This window comes from Strongylocentrotus purpuratus, unplaced genomic scaffold, assembly GCF_000002235.5.
Source record: "Strongylocentrotus purpuratus isolate Spur 01 unplaced genomic scaffold, Spur_5.0 spur5_scaffold_16, whole genome shotgun sequence".
In the NCBI taxonomy this organism is placed as follows: domain Eukaryota; kingdom Metazoa; phylum Echinodermata; class Echinoidea; order Camarodonta; family Strongylocentrotidae; genus Strongylocentrotus; species Strongylocentrotus purpuratus.
The window spans coordinates 14,247,051-14,263,102 of record NW_022145601.1 but is presented as its reverse complement, the minus strand read 5'-3'; the positions used below and the strand labels follow the sequence as shown (position 1 = coordinate 14,263,102).

General features: G+C 38.7%; 2 protein-coding genes across 2 annotated transcripts; both read left to right on the top strand.

Moving 5' to 3' along the window:
- Positions 1 to 2,315: 2,315 nt before the first annotated feature.
- Positions 2,316 to 8,511, top strand: LOC115918681 (tubulin beta chain-like). The gene is made up of 3 exons (XM_030986856.1): positions 2,316 to 2,467; positions 5,364 to 5,699; positions 6,751 to 8,511. Exons 1-3 carry the CDS (start codon positions 2,411 to 2,413, stop codon positions 7,708 to 7,710), a joined length of 1,353 nt encoding a protein of 450 aa, XP_030842716.1. The 5' UTR covers positions 2,316 to 2,410; the 3' UTR covers positions 7,711 to 8,511.
- A 3,034-nt stretch (positions 8,512 to 11,545) lies between these two features.
- LOC115924522 (tubulin beta chain-like) lies at positions 11,546 to 14,868 on the top strand. The gene is made up of 3 exons (XM_030986855.1): positions 11,546 to 11,682; positions 13,078 to 13,413; positions 13,551 to 14,868. The coding sequence occupies exons 1-3, from the start codon at positions 11,626 to 11,628 to the stop codon at positions 14,496 to 14,498; spliced, it is 1,341 nt and encodes a 446-aa protein (XP_030842715.1). The 5' UTR covers positions 11,546 to 11,625; the 3' UTR covers positions 14,499 to 14,868.
- The last annotated feature ends 1,184 nt before the right edge of the window (positions 14,869 to 16,052 follow it).

Here is a 16,052-nt window from a genome sequence, read left to right as displayed (position 1 = left end):
GTATTTCCGAATAGTATCCAAAAATAATTTGCGAAACTACCAACACCCGAATCAGAATGATAGACGATGTTTTAAACATTACACTAGGCTATAAGGCTGATATTATTTGGCCATTAAAAAATATACATGTTTAGCGTCCCCGCCCGCTTCCTTTTTGGGGGCCGCCTCCTATTTTTTTTTTTTTTCTTGAAATTTTTTTTTGAAATGTTTTTTTTTTCAAGAAAAAAAACATGAAAAACACTGCTAAAATGGATTTATTCTGATTTAAAAAAAAAAAAAAAAAATGTCGGCGGCCATCATAAAAAATAGCCCGACTGTCAGGGAAAATGTACCGAGCGGCCATTTTGAAAAAAAAAGGGGCCTCCTCCTTCCTATTTTTCAAAAAAACAGGACGCTAAACATGTTTTTTTTTTTTATTTGGCTTAATGAAAGTGTTTCATAAGTCTAGCTGATCACCAATTTGCCCTTTCATCTTTCAACGATCAGATAATGATATTTTATCAGTATATCAAACGTCACTGAGTACACCAAAGCCGGTAAATAGAGCGGTTTACTAGCATATTAAATTTTATGAATACTTTTTTCTTCGACAAAGTTTGTTTTTGGACGACCTGAAAGCTTTACCGAGACTTGCCCGACAAAGCAACAATTGATATAATGCAGACTGGATTCCGAGTATTGAAAGTATATTCATTTTTAACTTGTCACTAGATCCCTATAGGAAAGAAACGTCTATCAATTTGAATGTGTTAATAAGCCGGTCTACAGTGTTTTTAACCTGTTTATTGTAGTTATTACACAGCCGAGATTTATAGAGTGAGGGAGGGTAAGCGAATGTGAGACATATCGAAAGATCGAAAGCTTTTTCCGTAGTGGTTCATGGACATATACGATGAATTACAAAGTATTATTTGTAACCCCTCTTTATTATGACCTTTACGGGGGGGGGGGGGGTTGGTTGGGTAGCTTCGGCCTTCTCTCACCCCCCCCCCCCCCAGCCCTTTAAAGAATTAAAGCCATGCCGTATCATTTGCGATATTTTAGCACAATGACAATCATTTTAACCCCAAATAGATTAAACTTAAGCCACCGAGTCAAAGCCGGGGCGCTGATTTTACTGGTAGTTTTTTTTTTGAGGGGGGGGGGGGGCATCCGAGATGGGTAATCTAAAAAGACCGACAACTTAAGAGACTGACAAAACAGATAAAATACATAGAAAATAGGATATAGAAAATAAAACAGTTAATTCAACATGTTCATAGGTACAACAGTCCACACGGCCAACAGACCATGCATGAGACCGTTAAAACAGAGAAAACAATTATATTCATCATGGAAGATAAACACTGTCGGTCTCTTAGGACATCGGCCTATTAAAACATCTACGAATCTTGTCATAATGAGTGTCGGTCTCATTGGCTGTAGCCCAGAAATATATACTAGGTTAATGAAATGAAAGATAATAATCAAGCAATTAAGGTAGAAGGGAATGTGGGGGGGGGGGCTTGGGGTCGTAACTATGATCGTCTTTAAATTTCACGTTCGCTTTCCCCACCTTTACTTTCACTTTCTCTTTCCCCTTTTTTTTCTATTCGGGGGAGAGGGGGCACTTTTTACCATGCCACCCCCTTGTGGGACTACGCCACTGTGGTTATCAATACGTGATTAACTTCAGAACATTCAACTGTCACGATGAGGTTAACCGGAAAGAGAGAGTGGGCGTATTTGTTAACCGTTTTCACGTCGAGGAAGGACGGTTTCTTCATAGGCGAAGGTAAAGGAATTCATGATAAAGGGTTTGAATCCCCATTCAAATAATGGATGTATACCAAAAGACAGAAATAAGGGAGTTAAATGAAACTATACATATTATCTGATGTTAAGATAATGGTCCCTCAGATAACATAACAGCTCGTGACTTTCAGGCAAGTATTTTGTGATCTCCCTCGAACAATATCCATAACATCATGCATATAAAAGGATTAGAGATCGCTAGCTTTAAACTCGTGTTGAGCAGCAAAATCAAGGCTTGCACTTTGGAAAATCCCAAAATAACCTCAAACTCAGTTCACTCCGACTAGGTACACCCGTCACCTAGTGGCGGAAGGGGGGGGGGGGGGTGTCAAGTGTCAACAACCTGCCCGTACCCCTTTTGAAACCCAATAAGCATAAGGCTTAAATGCGGGGGGAGGGAGGGATGCCACGTCAAATATTTTCAGAATTGTGCCCCCACCCTCTTTTTACAAAGTCCTACATCCGCCCTTGCCATTTCATGACAGTATATTGCTCATCGTTGCTATTCTTTGCCACTCCTGTTCTGAAACTCATCGAGTTCACACTTGCACGCTGCTGCCAGGTAGTTATAAAATAATCTTCAATTCGAATAACTTAGAAGCTGAAATTCATCAAAATGCGTGAAATAGTCCATGTTCAAGCAGGCCAATGCGGCAACCAAATCGGAGCCAAGGTAAATCGAATTCGTATTCACAATTTCTTACAGTATCTTATATTTTGATATCTTGATTTGTTATTTAGGTTAAACCATATAGTACCTCTTAACAAATTGGGATTTTTCTACCTCTTACTTGGAACAATTCCGTGAAATCATCTCTTACTACACTAAAAACAAATGAGCTATATTTTGTATAAGTAACTTCGAAACTATTGTTTTATTAACTTTTGTAACAAAACTAAATCAACCGTGTTTTTTTTATACAAATTGAGCATGAGAGTAACATCGACAATTGGTGTGATAAAAAAATATGAAATGGTAATTATTATTGCTTTGCCATATAGAAATAGTAGCTTCTTTTTCTGATTATGTCATGTATGTGCAGTTGGAAAATAATTGGGAAGTAAATTTGATTTTAAACTTATTCGTTAAATATCATCGACATGCATTAATAATTCGTTCATAACATGAGCAGAATATAACGAAATAATTAATAGGAAGTTTATCTCAATCTGTCAATTCAAATTGTTATGAAATAAAAACAGATCTCTTAAAATGTTTGTTTGTAATCCCAGAGTCAAGGAGAAGAATGGATGGCCTGTATGTTGTAATCATTCATGCAAAATAATAATGAGCTATACAAAGAGAAAGCAAATTGTCTTTGACTTTAAGATTCTCTGATATTTTAGGAAAGAATGGGACATATCTTCTAGTTCTAGCTTATTTCTACTAGTTTGCTTCAGATAAAACATGACAGTAAAGAAAGGAAATCGATAACGGGAGGGGGGTAAAAGATGGGGGCAGAAACAGATATGCAGACAGTTGGATACTTATGTTACACAATAATCATGTTTAAAAAAAAAAGGAGAGTGTTCTGTTCAGTTCAGTTCAGTTTATTAATTTTCTCAAGCATAAAACAATATTATAATATATACAAAAATGGCAAATATACATAGTAAGAGAAAAAATGGAAACTACAAAAAAGTTTATAAAAACTTGTATGCCGTAGTTCCCAGTAAAGGGAACAAATACATGGTATAAACAATTGCAATAATAAAATACAAAATTATGCAGATTAATCAGTAACGCACTACACCAACAGACAACAGTAATCATACAGGGAGGGTGGGGGGGGGGGGTAATGGTAATTGTAAAATTTAATGAAGAAAAAATAAATTCGAATAATCATTAATATATACCCTTTTCAACTTTGCTTTAAATGAAGTTATATTTGTTGAACTCTTTATTTCCTCTGAGAGATTATTCCACACGCGTTGACTAAATAAAAACTGTGTATTAACTTTGGGATAATGATATTTTTTACTTGAGCGAGTATTGTGTGTTGGGGCCCCTGTGTTTTTCTGTGACTACACTGAGCGGAAATAATTAATCCCGAACCGGACGTGTGGTTATACACCAAGGAAAAAGCTACCCCCACAACCTGTACGTACTTAGGCATCTTATTCTTGGAAACACGTGAAAAGTGATACATAGAATTACATGCCTTTAGACTTGTTGTGTATTAGCACCTATAATAAATTATATTATATTGGCGTAGCTCCATGCATGACTGGGGACACGGTGGGAGAGGGGGGGGGCACACGCCCCAAATTAAATAAATCGTGCAAAAAGAAGAGAGAGAGGGCGGGAGAGAGAGAGAGAGAGGAAAAAAAAGGGGGGGGGGGTGGTAAGAGAAAAGGAAGAGGGAATAGGAAACGCGAAAAGAAGATGATACAGCCCCTTCCACACACCCCTTAATCAAATTACATCCATAAGGAAAAAATGGAGTGCCCCTTTGATGCCGACGCCACTCCTTATCTGGACCCGCAATACGCTATACCGTGTGAGTAAAAGAAAAAAGTTTACACCTAGCAAATTGCTAATTATTTTTAAAATCATCTTTGAACAGTAAATTATTATACATCTTATGAAAGAGTGTTTTATCCCAAATCATTTGGTATCATTTTTGTGTGGTATGTGTTCACACTTGGATGAACAGGAGGCATTGTTTTGTGAGAGTGCAAAAATCGACTTGCGCCAAAGTGATGCCTATGTATTATGTTGGGATTAGCGGAGTGTGGGAATGAACTGAATGTATCAAATGAAATGCATTGCATATGCTTTTTGCAGAAGCAAAGTCACACACTCACTAACACACACACACGCACAAATATTCTTTGATATGTGATATGTGTCGCATGATTAATTTTGTTAAGGATGTTATTTGGTAAAGACCCAATTAATACCCAAATCCAAATCGTTTTATTCAAACATCACATTAGCAACTTTGGCGCAAGTCGGATTTTTGAACTCTCGCAAACAATGCCTCCTGTTCATCCAAGCGTGAACACATACCACACAAAAATGATACTAAATGATTTGGGATAAAACACTCTGTCATAAGATGTATAATAATTTACTGTTTATAGACGGTTTTTAAAATAATGAGCAATTTTCTAGGAGTAAACTTTTTTTTGACTCACTGTATAAGCAGTAATACAAAAGTGCAATAGTATTCTCTATGAAAAACAGACGTCACTCTTCGCCTCTATATACATGAATAAATTGTATAGAAGTGTCATGAAATTTAGGAACAGCAAAGAGAAGGGATAATATAAATCTTCTTTGCCTTAGATCTATAGTTTTAATGAAGTGGCACTTATGGTACACCAAAATTCGTATAAAACACACACTTTAATTTATGTCGGATATAATATGTTACCTATCACATTAATACAAAATGTCTATTGCGTGTACATGTATGTTACAAAAAAAAAATTCCTCAGATCAGTTATTAGCGTAGAACGTGGGACTTTACAATAAATATTTTAACAAATTTAAATGTGTAAGGTGGAAAAAGAGGCTTGCACATATTTTTAATTTGTTATTATTGTCCGGATTTTCTTTTAAGTTCTGGGAGGTAATTTCTGGCGAACATGGCATCGACCCGACTGGCAGCTACAATGGTGATTCCCAACTACAGCTTGATCGCATCGACGTCTACTACAACGAGGCTAACGGTGGAAAGTATGTCCCGAGAGCCGTGCTCGTCGATCTCGAGCCAGGCACCATGGACGCAGTCCGTTCTGGTCCATTTGGTCAGATCTTCAGACCAGACAACTTCGTCTTCGGTCAGAGCGGAGCAGGGAACAACTGGGCCAAAGGACACTACACAGAGGGCGCTGAACTAGTGGACTCTGTCCTAGATGTTGTCCGCAAAGAGTCAGAAGGATGCGACTGTCTTCAGGTAAGAAACAAATAAAAAATACGAAATAACTATCAAAATTAATTTTTAAATTGCTTACTCCTCTTCTAATGTATAAAACATCATGCTGAAAGAAAACGGGTGATGGCTTTTACATTATTAGAAGTAAATCGTGAGATCATTTTCACTTTTCCTTCTGGCAAACCATTCTTCGTAAATTATGTATTCAGGTTTCAATTCATATGGTTACTCCTTTCCCTAATGTATAAAACATCATGCTAAATGAAAAGGGCTAATGGCTTTTACATTATTAGAAGTAATTGGTGAGATCATTTTCTCTTTTCCTTATGGCAAACCAGCCTTCCTAAATATTGTATTCAGGTTTCTCAATTCATGTGGTATAGGATAATTAGCTAACAGTATATCGAAATCGGTACACCACATTGAAGTTGTGTTTTACAACTCAGAACAATACTGTTATTAATTTAAGGACGATTACGTTAATAACTGGCCCAGATGACAAACCAATCTGTCCAATCATTTTTGTTTGGCTCCGGGGAAGCGACCTTTGGTTCAATGGACTTTACCACACTAGCAGATCACTATTATGAAGATAACATTTTCCGATGTGACGTGAACGTCCTTCCTGCAAGGCTATTTACTTCTCTATCTGATACCACGTTTCCTGTTATTGCGATTAAAAAAAAAAAATTGGTTATGAGCTTTAAAAAAAACAGTATGTGAGAGATTCTGATTCAGTTAATAATGGATTGACGGGGATTCAAAGGCAAAGACTATCAAGTGCCTGTAAAGGAATATTTAATAGTCTAGATTAGATAGGCCTAATATTAAGTGTTAACGTACCAAACTATCATACAGGAGTGATTGATATGACATGTACATTCCAATCCAATTGAATGAAATCAGTATCAAATCTGGCAATTCACTTCAGTTAGGTCTATTTACACTTTTATCATTTGAGATTGGTTACCACATCATGCCATTTTACTTGTCAAATGTCTTTGGCAAATATTGTATGATTGAAGTGGTATTATATTGTCCTCATAATTTATTACGTTTAATCTATTCTCAGGGGTTCCAACTGACCCATTCCTTGGGAGGTGGTACAGGGTCTGGCATGGGCACACTTCTAATCAGCAAGATCCGAGAAGAGTTCCCAGATCGCATCATGAATACATTTAGTGTGACCCCTTCACCTAAGGTGTCTGATACCGTTGTCGAACCCTACAACGCCACACTGTCCGTCCACCAACTGGTCGAGAACACCGATGAGACGTTCTGCATCGACAACGAAGCCCTCTATGACATCTGCTTCCGAACCCTGAAGCTCACTACTCCGACCTATGGCGACCTGAACCATCTTGTGTCTGCAACCATGAGTGGCGTCACAACTTGTCTCAGGTTTCCTGGTCAGCTGAACGCAGATCTTCGTAAGCTAGCAGTCAACATGGTTCCATTTCCACGTCTTCACTTCTTCATTCCTGGCTTTGCTCCTCTGACAAGCCGGGGAAGTCAAAAGTACCGCGCCATGACAGTTCCTGAGCTCACCCAGCAGATGTTCGACGCCAAGAACATGATGGCTGCCTGTGATCCCCGACTTGGTCGCTACCTAACCGTTGCAATTATCTTCCGTGGTCGTATGTCCATGAAGGAGGTCGACGAACAGATGCTCAACATCCAGAACAAGAACAGCAGCTACTTCGTCGAATGGATCCCCAACAATGTCAAGTCTGCTGTCTGCGATATACCCCCGCAAGGTCTGAAGATGTCTGGCACTTTCATTGGCAACAGTACCTCCATCCAGGAGCTCTTCAAGCGTATCTCTGAGCAGTTCACAGCCATGTTCAGACGAAAGGCCTTCCTTCATTGGTACACTGGTGAGGGTATGGACGAGATGGAGTTCACTGAGGCTGAGAGCAACATGAACGACTTGGTGTCTGAGTACCAGCAGTACCAGGACGCCACCGTCGAAGATGAAGGTGATTTCGATGAGGAAGACCCGGAGGAGGAAGAAGACGAAGAAGCCGCTTAGGTCATTCGACACCCTCATCATGTACTCTTCACCCTGGTTTAATATGGAACTAGAAATTCGGGAGCGAAAGGTTATAAGAAACCATATATTTCATTTATTTTCAATTATACCAGTAATTATGAAACTACGGGAGATAAGTCTTTAAACCTTCCCGAGTCTCGTGGCTTGGGATGATTGATTTTGGCCAATCCAATATCCATAAGATCTTTCATTTACTAATGAAATTATCATGTGACAAAACTGTCACATGAAAAAAATGGTGTATTTCTTATATCAAACGGGTTTAAGAGAAAAAACAAAAAATGCGTACGATGATTTTCGTTGTACAAAATTCGGAAAGATTTATTGGTCCAATAAGGAAAATTAGACGGAGGGTCATTTAACTGAAGGCAAGATTTTTAAATCGTGAGAAGATCTTTGTCCACGACTGTCTGCACAAGGGATGCATTTGCATTTTGAAATCGCACAATATATACCTACACATTATATTTTCTATTTCTTCTATTCCCCATTATCTGCATCTTATCCACCTTTCCTACATATCAGAGGCATTGTGGTCTAGGGGGTACGTCAACGGACTGTTTATGATTTGCAGTTCGATACCCAGCCAAGGTACTAATGTCCTTCAGCAATGATATGTCAATCTCCATTTGCTATAGTCACCACTTACTGAAGGGATATCTATTAGGAAGCACTTCCTTATAATGCCTTACAGGGCAGACTAGCTTGCTAAAGCCAGGGGAGATATATACAGTGCGTCCCAGAAAAAACGAAACCGAGAATTATCGATGGTTATCATAACTTAATCATAATTATAATTGATAAATGACACATATTTGGAAAGCTTAGATCCTCCTCTTTTATTTAATCCTCTTCAAATTCATTTTAATCACTCATGCGTGACATATGCATCATATGAGTTGCATCAAAGTTATGATAAAACATCGATAATTTTCGGTTTCGTTTTTTCTGGGACGCACTGTATAGCTATTATCATCATACCATTTTCCTCCGTTAGTCTGTCAATTTGTCTGTCGGTATGTCCCTACTCCTTTCCCCTTTCTTACTCAAGGAACATCGGTTATGTTAGTTGTTAGTTTCTAAAATTGATTAATGATAATTATATAAAATTAATGAACTAAAATCTCTCAATTATAGGTACTGAACCATTGTATACCATTGCAGAGCAGAAAAATAAAATTCTTTGGCTGAAACAATATCAACAACTTTCCCAAAATGAATATACGACTTCTCCGTTTGGAATGCAATAAAGATAAATGAATGACACACTTCTTCGTCGTGTGTTCATGTTGTGTTCTTGTTGTTGTGACGTAATTCTTAGTCAGGGCGGAACATAATGATGAAAAGTGCCGGCAAGGTTAATGTTAATGTTGATGGTAACAACTTTCTGGGTGATGGTGATATTGATGATGATGATGATGATGATGGTGGTGATGATGATAATGATGGTGATGATGATAATAATGATGGTAATGGTAATGCTGAAAAAGGGTTCCGAGGCTGATAATGATGATAATGGGGAGGAAGAGGATGAATATTATAGTGATATTGATGCTAATGGTGATGATATAAGCCAGTTTACGGTTGCAGTCTGAGCATGAGCAGATAAAGGTCATTTGTACCAAAAAGGTAAAACCCACAGAGATGAATACTGGATATATGCGCTCATGAAAGTTATGTAACATTATTCATTTATGCACCAACGGTACATACTAAGATACGCTGGTGGAAGTATTCTTTTCAAGAGGGCAAACAAAAGGTATTCATGAAGCACATCTAGGACTTTGGCAGTTATTAATAGGGACTTTTAGATTTGCTTGGACTAATACGTGTGACGTCCATTCAAGGCAGTGCTTTAAAAGGACGTCGAGCGTAGCATAGACCCATTGTCTTCGTGCGAATCTAAAAGTCCCTATTCTCAAAGTGGAACTTCTCCATGTGTAAAAGATCTGTGGATATTTGGGGTCATTTGTACCATTGTGCTATCTTTAAACTCCCTTATTGATGATGATGATAATGATGATGATGATGGTAGTGGTGATGACGGTGGTGGTGATGGTATAGAGATGAGAAAATTAATTTCAATTCAATTCAATTTAATTCTTTTTATTCATCCAAATTCACAAGAATACATGGAAATTTGTTTTGATCACACATTGTAAAAAATACGTAATAAATATGTATGAGAAACTATACCGTAGTGTTTATAATCATAGAAGTACCATCTAAATAAAAGGTAGGCAAAATAGAAATATTCTTATATTCTAGTATTACACATTGAAAATAATGAAGAAAAAAAAAACATCAGTGTGAAGGAAGGAAGGAATGAAACCACGCCAAGCCGATACTTCGGCCCATGCACATGCTTCTCAATGGCGTTGAGCACGGTGTTGAGGGGAAGATGCTTACAAATGGCATAATATGGTTGTAAAAATAACAAAATTCTAACGACCATGCCTGTTACCCAGTATCAAGAGCCATCTTATACACAGAGGTTGACCAATTTGGTTTTCCGACTGTTGGTCACAACAAAGCGTATATTCTTTAGTCTTATGCCTGCCAACAAGGCAGTATTCGCCATACTGAGTTTATCTCGAACCGGTTGGCCAAACTCTCCAAATCAGTGTGACTGTCACCTCTGTTACCTCCGCCACCTCGACTCCAAACCGACCGACCGATCTTTAATTAGCCCTTCGTCGTAATGTAATATTTTGCTTGGTCTATTGTAGGTCTGGCGTCGATCACGTTTGTGTGACTGAGGAATAATAATACTACTACTTCTACTAATAATAATAACGTTGTATTTACCCAGGGTAGCCACTTCAGTTATGAAACTGTTCTTCCAGCGGGCCCTGCATAACATAATATTTTATTACTACCCTTCTCCAATATAATATGCTGAACGCCTAGCTAGAAGGCAGAAGGTCCCATTGTTATAAGTCTTTGGTATGACTCGGTCGGCCGGAGTTCGAACCCACGACCTCCCGTTCATGAGGCGGGCGCTCTAACCACTGAGGCATTCGTATTCCTGGAAGAGATCACTGTCACTGGAAAATCTCGATCACCCCCTTCGGACAATTTTCCTTGATATCAAGGATGGAAAACTCATTCACCGTATAATCCAGGCATGCAGTAATCATTACTATGGCATGACGTAACGTAGCTGTGTATAACTTGACAACAATATTTAAAATAGATTTCATATCATTGACAATATCATTATAACCTTCCTTCTCATTATCTTTCAGAATGATCAGGAATGTTAACTTGTTACCTCGACTAGGTTTTATCTTTTTCTGACATATTTTGATAATTTTATAAAACATGAGGTATTACCTTATACTTAGTATACTTATCCTGCGTTATTAGTGGTGAATGCAACTTATGATGTTCCCCAGAACGTATATTTCCAAACTATTGATCTCTATGTGTTATTATGTAACTCAGAGTTTTCACTTTACACATTATTTAAATCCTTTAAATTAGACAATTCAAGGATTTGGGTGGATATGGTCTATTTTCAAACTGCATTGGTCATGAATTAACGATATCAGCAAATTGTCCAATGTATTTTAACGGACCAATCTGTTCATTTGTGCTGACGTATTTTCGATGGCTTAAATGATTAAATTCTCTGTGAGGGGTCGAGTTGCCTATGCAACTGTATTTAGAGAATGATTAACCTTCATTCTGTTTAGTTTATCTCCATGTAAACGAAGAGTTCTGGCCTCTGACGTAACTTGTATTTGTTTTTTAACGAGACGAAGATACAACCACCGCCACTCCCGCCTAAATATCGTTGCTAACGGTTATTTTTCTCAGACGTGTTCGAGAATTCGTGGTGTATAGTACCTTTGTTTCGTTCTGCTTTGTAAAAGTTTTAATACCACCATCATGCGTGAAATTGTACATCTGCAAGCTGGCCAGTGCGGCAACCAGATCGGTGCTAAGGTATGTGACTACTTTGTTTGGTTTCCCCCGTTCATTCTTCTGCCATAATTTTTTCTTAACTTTGAAGTCATAATCCTTTGAAAAAGAGATACAGTGTATTCATAATTATATTTTGCAAATCGAAAACTTACATGACGCGTTGATTTATCTGGTAGTTGAATGTTCTAAGTCGATAGAGGGTACCTCCAATATTATTCTTCCGAGTAAGATTATAACTGGATAAAGTACAAACTATATAATTGAAGAAAAATAATATTCAACTAATTTCCTAGCACTGCTTTGGATGAAAGAAAAAATCAGAGGAGAACAAATAATCTCGATTCTAAGATCGTCATTATACACAGACATAGAAAAAGAAAAGATTTAGAGAAAAAGGTGCAATATTCAACTATATCGCTATTCATGAAAAGCGTTTAATTTGTTTATAATTTCGGAGGATAGGGGATAAAACCTATAGGAGACAAAGCATTTAAATAAAGCTTTCTGCCATATCGGCTGCGAGGCGGTAGTGCTAATGTATGATATCGTAGAACACTGTATCCATTTTTTTCTTCTAATCAAGTATACTTCAAATGATTACAGACTCTTATTGTCAAACTTGAAGACGCTATTTTCAAGAGCTAATTAACAATACTTAGGTTTAAATCTACTAATTATTATGAAGTAAACGAAACAGAGGTGGCGTGGTTTAAAATTCTTAGGTTGAACAGTCACCATGCACAATGTACTGTAGGTAATCATTAACTTAGTGTTGATCTTTAATATTAAATGTCCGGCTTTACTTGACATCCTTTTACCAAGGCGGATCTAGGTTCAAAGGACGCCACCAATGACACAACCACCACCACCACCATCACCACCCCACTCCTTTTACATGTTTTATCTGTGTATTAAGATGATTAAAATCCTGATATCATTTTATAGCTGAAACGGATCGTGGATTCGATCTCACATCTCAACAACCGTGTGATAAACCTGTTTGGATAATCAAACTGTCCAAAATACGTCCATGCCATTAATGAATCCTGGTCCTGGCGTTCACATTTAAAATCTGTACAGTGTCTCTACATGACAAACACAGTTCACCAATGCACTCTTTTTTAGGGGGGGGGGGGGTGAAGAAGATAACGTTGTCATTTTGGCAAAGTCTGATCTTTGAAGGCTACATACATTCAATTGTTTTCTTGATTCACTTTCTGATGGACACATATATCAGCAAAAAATACGAAAAAAGGAACAAATTGATCATGGTATATAAAGCTTTAATCGGTCATATATTCTTCTCTTCCATCGTCTCACTTCCATCTACCTGTTCAATAAATACCTCTATATTTTACCATTTGTGAAGATTATTCATCTATTCGAATTTCCATGATTTTGCTCTTTCGACTTTAGTTCTGGGAGGTGATTTCTGATGAACACGGAATCGACCCGACCGGTACCTACCATGGCGACTCTGATCTCCAGCTGGAGCGTATCAACGTCTACTTCAATGAGGCCACCGGCGGCAAGTACGTTCCACGAGCCGTGCTCGTCGATCTCGAGCCAGGCACCATGGACTCGGTCCGATCAGGTCCCTTTGGTCAGATCTTTAGACCAGACAACTTCGTCTTTGGTCAGAGCGGGGCAGGGAACAACTGGGCAAAGGGACATTACACAGAGGGCGCTGAACTGGTGGACTCCGTCCTAGATGTCGCTCGCAAAGAGGCCGAGAGCTGTGATTGCCTTCAGGTAGGTCTACGTTTAAATGTTATCAACAAACATAAATAGATGCTCGTATCTTTAAAAAGTTGATATTGACCAAAAACAAGTAAAGCAGCAGAATCATAGCAGAAGGAATTATCTCTTTGTTTTTTTCTGCTTCACAGGGATTTCAACTAACCCATTCTCTTGGTGGAGGCACCGGTTCCGGCATGGGAACCCTTCTGATCAGCAAGATCCGTGAGGAATACCCTGACCGCATCATGAACACATTCAGTGTGGTACCATCTCCTAAGGTGTCAGATACAGTTGTTGAACCCTACAACGCTACCCTGTCCGTCCATCAGCTGGTTGAAAACACAGATCAAACCTACTGCATTGACAATGAAGCTTTGTACGATATCTGCTTCCGCACATTGAAGCTGACAACTCCTACCTATGGTGACCTGAACCATTTGGTGTCTGCAACCATGAGCGGTGTCACAACCTGCCTCAGGTTTCCTGGACAGTTGAACGCAGATCTGCGCAAACTGTCCGTCAATATGGTTCCCTTTCCCCGTCTCCATTTCTTTATGCCTGGCTTTGCCCCTCTAACCAGCCGTGGTAGCCAGCAGTATCGCGCCCTCACTGTTCCTGAACTCACCTCACAAATTTTCGATGCCAAGAACATGATGGCTGCTTGTGATCCTCGTCACGGTCGCTACCTGACTGTCGCTGCAATCTTCCGCGGTCGTATGTCCATGAAGGAGGTTGACGAACAGATGCTAAACATCCAGAATAAGAACAGCAGCTACTTCGTGGAATGGATCCCGAACAACGTCAAGACCGCTGTCTGTGACATCCCACCACGAGGTCTCAAGATGTCCGCCACCTTCATTGGCAACAGCACTGCCATTCAGGAGCTCTTCAAGCGCACCTCTGAGCAGTTCACCGCTATGTTCAGACGCAAGGCCTACCTCCATTGGTACACTGGTGAGGGTATGGACGAGATGGAGTTCACTGAGGCTGAGAGCAACATGAACGACTTGGTGTCCGAGTACCAGCAGTACCAGGATGCCACCGCCGAAGAGGAGGGCGAGTTTGATGAAGAAGAAGAGGAAGAGGAAGAGGCATAATAAATTGCCCTCGATGTGTTTTTAGACTTTTATCTTTTTGAATTTATTTTTCCAAATCATAGCAACAAATAATTCTGAAGGGAAGGGTGGGGCGGAGGGGGAGGGGGGGGGGGGAGTTGGCGTGACAGGGAATATTGTGTTTTCGGGGTGGTTATCTAGAATGTGAAATAACGGTCATTGTTGCAATTTGACCGATGACCTTTTTAATATCTATATTACGTGGTGTATTTTGTACTACCAATGAATATCGATGGTAAAACATTGAATTTGACCAACTGTCAACAAAATAGAGTCACGTCTTCATTGAAATACATGTATAAACAGTTTTGAACCCCAATAAATAACCAATGATGTTTACTGAATAAACGTATTCTGCTTTATGTTCGGAAATTGCTTTTTGGTAATAGACGATTGTGTAATATCAAGGGATGATAATGGTGATGGTGAGGGTGATGATGATGATGAGGATGATGATGATGGTGATGATGATGGTGGTGTTAGTAGTAATGGTAATGATAATGGCAGTGATTATGACAACGATAACGATGATGGTGATTAAGATGATGATGATGTCGATCATGATGGGGGTGATGATGATGATAAGTGTGATTAATATGATAATCATGACGATGATCTTGTTGGTAGTTGTGATGATTAAACCCACAATAAATGGTGATTATGATGGTGATCATGATGATAATTATGATAACGATGATTATGATAACCATGAAGATGATGACGATTTCCATGATGATAATAATGATGATGTCGATGATGATTTCGATGACGACAGTCATGATGAATGTAATGCTGACAGTAAAGAATAGGATTGTGACGATGAACATCGAGGGATATGATTATGGTGGTGATGGTAGTGCTAATGATGATGATGATGACTAAGATAGAGAGGATGATAAAGATCAGTTCACATCATAACGGAAAAGTAATGTAGAGACGTTGTGGTCGAGTTGGTTAATCAGTTGACTGCAAAAGCAAATGTCGTGGGTTCGAGCCCCGATACAGAACTTTATGTCATTGAGAAAGGCATTTTATCTACATTAGGCCATTACACAATATATACATATTTAGCGTCCCCGCCCGCTTCCTTTTTTGGGGCCGCCTCCTATTTATTTTTTTCTTATTTTTGTTGTTGATTTTTTTAAATATATTTTTTGATTTTTTAAAGAAAAAAAACATGAAAAACACTGCTAATATGGATCTATTTTTTATTTAAAAAAAAAAAATGTCGGCGGCCATCTTGAAAAAAAGCCCGACTGTCAGGGAAAATGTACCGAGCGGCCATTTTGAGCGGCCATTTTGAATGAAAAAAAGAAAAAAAAAAGGGCCTCCCCCTTCCTATTTTTCAAAAAGGCAGGACGTAAACATATATTTTTTTATTTGGCCTTACTGCTTTCCATCCAGGTGTTAAATCGATAACCGGTAGGATGCAAATGTCACCATATGGCCGGAAAAGCACACATGCGCCTGTAGAATTGCCACTCGGCTGAAATGCTCCCAAGTAGAGTGGAGAATGTGCACTATAAGTGCACTATA

Bases quoted from the DNA above. Each gene is read 5' to 3' on its own strand.
- LOC115918681 (XM_030986856.1), top strand. From the start codon at position 2,411: ATGCGTGAAATAGTCCATGTTCAAGCAGGCCAATGCGGCAACCAAATC. The intron at 2,468-5,363 runs GTAAATCGAATT...TTTTCTTTTAAG, and splicing joins GCAACCAAATCGGAGCCAAG to TTCTGGGAGGTAATTTCTGG. The intron at 5,700-6,750 runs GTAAGAAACAAA...ATCTATTCTCAG, and splicing joins AAGGATGCGACTGTCTTCAG to GGGTTCCAACTGACCCATTC.
- LOC115924522 (XM_030986855.1), top strand. From the start codon at position 11,626: ATGCGTGAAATTGTACATCTGCAAGCTGGCCAGTGCGGCAACCAGATC. The intron at 11,683-13,077 runs GTATGTGACTAC...TTTCGACTTTAG, and splicing joins GCAACCAGATCGGTGCTAAG to TTCTGGGAGGTGATTTCTGA. The intron at 13,414-13,550 runs GTAGGTCTACGT...TCTGCTTCACAG, and splicing joins AGAGCTGTGATTGCCTTCAG to GGATTTCAACTAACCCATTC.